This window comes from Marmota marmota, unplaced genomic scaffold (genome assembly GCF_001458135.2).
Source record: "Marmota marmota marmota unplaced genomic scaffold, marMar, whole genome shotgun sequence".
Classification (NCBI taxonomy): Eukaryota; Metazoa; Chordata; class Mammalia; order Rodentia; family Sciuridae; genus Marmota; species Marmota marmota.
The window spans coordinates 3,339,543-3,343,931 of NW_026000108.1; the positions used below are offsets into that span (position 1 = coordinate 3,339,543).

Sequence of the window (4,389 nt, forward strand, 5' to 3'; positions counted from 1 at the left end):
CCCGCCAGCGTTGTCTTCCCGGCCACCCCTGAGGGTCTTCGTGTCAGAGCTGAAGGGCCAGGGAGACGGGCCAGCCCTGGGGATGCAGGCGAGGACAGGTTGGACCTGGTGGCTTCCCCCCAGCCCATGTCCAGCCAGGGCAAGCCGCCCTGGTCGCCTGCTGGCACCCTGGGGCTGGTGGGGAGCTGGAGGCCCGGGTGGGTCTGCTTCTGCAGCCCACTGACCTCCCCTCTCTGAGCCTCAGCTCCAAGGGGCCACAGCCCTGGGGTGTCTGGAGTGTGCTCCGTCCCCACGAGGTGACGGCCCCACTGCCCACCCAGAAGCCCGCAGTGGTTCAGAGAAGGAATCTGAAAATGTTCACTTGTCAAAACTGATCCCGCGGGGGCTCTCCTGCCCGTGGGCCAGTAGGTGAGCTGAGGTCTCGGGGACGGCCTCGTCTCGCCATCCTGCTCCGTTGCGGGGCTGCGGCCAGCCTCCCTGCGCTCCTGCAGGAGCCGGGCTTTCTCCCCGCGCCTGGCCTTGCGCCTGAGACGGGGACTCTCTGGGGTCACCTCTGAAGGTCACCTCTGAACGCTGCCCACTTGTGAGTGTTTCTTTCCCTCTGTCCTGCTGTGACCGGGCGTGGGGGGACCCTGAGCCCTCTGTCAGCGGCTGCTTCTGTGTCCTCTGCCAACCTGGCGGGACCCCAGCAGGCCCAGGGGCCGTGCCGCTGCCCATTGGGCACAGACGGGGGGCCTTCTGCCTTTGTGTCCTTTTGGGGTCTCCCTTGGTTTGTTCACAGCCTGTGACTCACACAGAGAGCCCACCAGGGGTCCCGTCCACAGCCAGGGCTCTTCCTGCCCAGGGAGGGCTGTCCCCAGAGGGGCAGAGGTCTAAGTCTCCGCAGCCAGGCGGGGACCCTGGGTAAGGCAGGGCCAGCCCGGCCTCGTTGGCCCGTGTCCAGGCCGTGGCGGGAATGGGTGCGTCTGCAGCTCCTCCTGGTGCTGATGACCCACCCAGTGGGCCTCCCGCCGGCCGCTGCCCTGGAGGGGGCTGTCCAGTGTGAGTGGCTTTGGACGGCCTTCTCCAGCCACCTGGCAGGGGGGATGCGCTGGACGGCCCGGGCAGCAGCTGGGAGGGCAGGGGAGGCCCTGCTGGCCTCGGGCTGAGTTCTGGGGACGGGTGGGGCACTGGGACTGTCTCTCCCCGGCAGACCTCCCCCCGGCCCCAGGGAGGGCTCCTCACTCTGCGGCCAGTGCTTACTGCCCCCTGATGTCCCCATGGCCCTGATGCCTGGCCACATGGCCCCACCCTGGAGTCCCTCCTTTCAGAAAGGAGATCCAGCCCAGGCTGCGGATCACGAGCCCCGGAGGCCATCAGGGTCAGGGGACGTGTCACCTGGGCTGCGACTCCTCCCGGCTCAGGTCCTTCCAAGGCGGAGCTCAGCGCTGTGCAGATGGGGCCCCCTGTCCTTGTGGGCAGTTGAAGGGGACTGCTGGGCTCCTGGGGGAACCCCCAGCTGACTTCCCCGTCACCTGCTCCACAGGCGCGAGGTCAGGCCCTGGACGCCCGAGGACGTGCCAGTGGACAGCCACTAGAAGAAAAAAGCTGAGGTCCCCGATGGTGCAGGCCAGAGCCCAAGGGCACCCCAAGCCCCAGCAGGGACACCTGGACACTCTGCATTTGCAGGACAGGGACCCCAGGGCCCGCGTGAAGCCCCCTGAGGACTGGGAAGTCCCTCCAGGTGCCCTTTCCCCCCTGCCCTGGGGAGAGCTGGCTGCCTTGCTGGGCAGCACCACCTTCCTAACACCTGTCCCTGGTCAGGGCCGCCGGCCACTGCGGTGGACGTGGATAACAGCAGACATGCGGGGGGCTCCCACCCTCCCTGAGCCTCAGAGTTCCCGTCCGGAGCAGGAGCCCAGGCTGGACGTGTGCCTGGTGGGCTGCCGGGGAGCCGGCCACGCGGGACGGAGCTGGGCTCTGTGGCCCTGGCAGACGGCTGCTCTTGTCTGTCCAGAGGACAATCCCAGGGAGCCCTAGAAGGAGTGGGGTCTCATCCCCAGCCCTGGGGCCCTGGTCTGCAGCGGCCCACGGAGCGGTCAGTGGGCGGTGAGCGCACGGGAGGCACGGGGTCTGCACAGGCAGCCTGGGCTGCAGAGGCCCTGGCACAGGCCCCTGGGTGGCCTCACGCCCACTCTGCTGGAAGGGGGCATGTGCTGCCTGGGCCTGGCCTCGAAGGGCAGAGCAGGGCTGAAGTCCAGCGGGCCTCGGCCCAAGCCAGCTGAGCCCCCCCACTCAGCCACAGAGGAGGCCGCGAGCTGCACTCGGGCTCAGCTCTCACTATTCACGCTTTCTCCCTTCTTCCCGGGACCTCAGGAAGGGTTTCCCTTTGGTACTGATGAAGAGACAGAAGGTCTGAGAGGCTAAGCAAGTTGACCAGAATTACTCAGCCTCTGGTCTAGTGTTCCGTGGAGGCTGGAGTCGTCCTGCGGTCATCGCAGGCAGCGCTGGCTCAGGCTCTCTGCACCCCACATGTTGCCTTCGTCTCCTGGCAACTGGGCTGAGGCCCAGAGGTACCAGCTCTCTGAGGCCCTGTGCTCCCAGGCAGGTGGTAGAGGACACCTGGGCCTGTGGACCCAGCCCATGTGGAGAGGTGGACCATGTCCAGGGGCGGTGACTTCAGAGACCTGGTCCTCAGGGTGGCTGCGACAGCACTTCTGGCCCAAGTGGCACAGGTTGCCCGTCCCCTCCTCCTGGTCCCACAGAACAGGGCAGCAGGAGGCCCCCTGCCTCCCCAGCCAAGGCCCCCCCGAGGGGGTCTCTGAGCTCTCTGCTGCCCCCTGGTGGGCGAGGCTGGGAGCCCCGTGGGCGGAGCAGAGCTAGGCCTCCCAGCTGGATTCCTCCTGGGCTGGCGGAGACCAGTCAGCAGCCCCCCCCAGTTCCACCCCAGGCTCTGCCTACGGCCCCTCCCTCTCCAGGCCCGTTTCCGTCCTAGGAGGCTGAGGAGGCTCTTTTAGAGGCTCTGGGCACAGGGAGGGCTGGCTGACCTCACAATGGCCCAGTCTGCTCCAAACCCACCTCACTTGAAATCATGTTTGCAAGAGGGGTTCAGGCAGTACAGTGGGGAGGGGGAGGCCCTCCCTGGACCCTGCGCCTCTGAGCCTCAGTCTCCCTGCCTGGAGGTTGGTGAAGACACCACCTGGTCCCCTTCCCAGGGGCCTGGATGCCCATGGCACCCAGAGTTCCTGGGGACAGGGCTGAGGCTGGTGGCCAGAAGGGAGGGGTGGGGAGCCTTTTACCAACTGCCCACTTCTTGCAGGGCTGAGGAGGCTGGGGTTGCCTGGCCATGCTCAGCCCAGCAAGGTCCTGGGCCCTAGGACTCATGGACAGCACTTAGGCCTCTCTCCCCTAGTCTGTAACCCCTGAGAAGTGAGAAGGTCCGGGAGCCACCAGCAAGGCCTAAAGGCAGGCTGGTAGGGTGGTGTGGTAGTTACTGCCCTGGGCTCAGGGGCTCAGCCCCTACCTGCTGTGTGACAGTGGGTAACACACTCAACCTCTCTGTGCCTACGTTTCTTTAACTAGGGTAATAACAGTCCGAACTCCTCACATACTGGGCATTTTGAGGACAGAGCAGGTCCAGACGCTGGGAGGGAGGACAGGGCTGACACAGGATCCTGCCTGGCTCCCGCCACCTCTTCATCATTTGACAGGTCGGGAGGTGGAGGCTGGGGAGGAGACTCACAGGCCACACCAAGAGAGGCCAGCAGGTCGCTGGAAAGATTTATTGCTATTTCCCTGCGTCCAGCCTGCCAGGAGCCTCCAGAGCCAGGAAGGCAGAGGCCCTTCCACAGGGCCAATCCCTCGGCGTCAGGGCAGGTGGCCAGGGGCCAGCCAGGGGGCCCTGCTGCAGAAGCTCTGGGGCACGAGGTTGGTCCTGCGGGCGTTAAGCTCGGAGGCGAAGGTCCTGGCCTTCTGGTAGAAGAAGAGGGACATCTCGCGGTCCATGAGGAAGTGGTGATAGATGGTGGCCAGGCGCGAGTAGATCTTCAGCTGGGCCTTCTTGTGGCCCAGGTCCACGGCCGCCGCCAACGCGAGCTGGTAGTAGCCCGCTGCGTCGAAGGGGTCCTGAGGCGGGGAGGCCTCGTGAGCAGGCGGCTTCCCACTCGGAGCCCAGCCCCAGGTCCCCGCCCCAGGCCCGCGGCTCCTCCACCCTCTGGCCTGCCCACAGCCCACCCCCGCGGCACCCAGAGGCTCTGTGTCTGCTGGGCACAGGGCCACGGCTGGCCACGGCCGAGCCTGCAGATGGGGGCTCTGAGCTCTGCCCCGCGGGCGGCCCAACTCCTGCGTCCTCGTGACCAGACGCGCTTCCTGGAAGCTCCCCCAGGAGGACCAGCAGCTCCCGTGGCGGGG

General features: G+C 66.7%; 1 protein-coding gene across 8 annotated transcripts in view; it reads right to left on the reverse strand.

Annotated features, from left to right (window-relative positions):
* Positions 1-3,747: 3,747 nt before the first annotated feature.
* The window catches only part of Sh3tc1 (SH3 domain and tetratricopeptide repeats 1), a 44,884-nt gene continuing 44,242 nt past the window's right edge, over positions 3,748-4,389 (reverse strand). For all 8 annotated transcript variants that reach the window (XM_048784099.1, XM_048784105.1, XM_048784101.1 and 5 more), the window contains one exon: positions 3,748-4,104. In XM_048784099.1, coding sequence (XP_048640056.1) covers positions 3,847-4,104 — 258 coding nt within the window. In that variant the 3' untranslated portion in view covers positions 3,748-3,846. The remainder of the gene's footprint in view (positions 4,105-4,389) is intronic.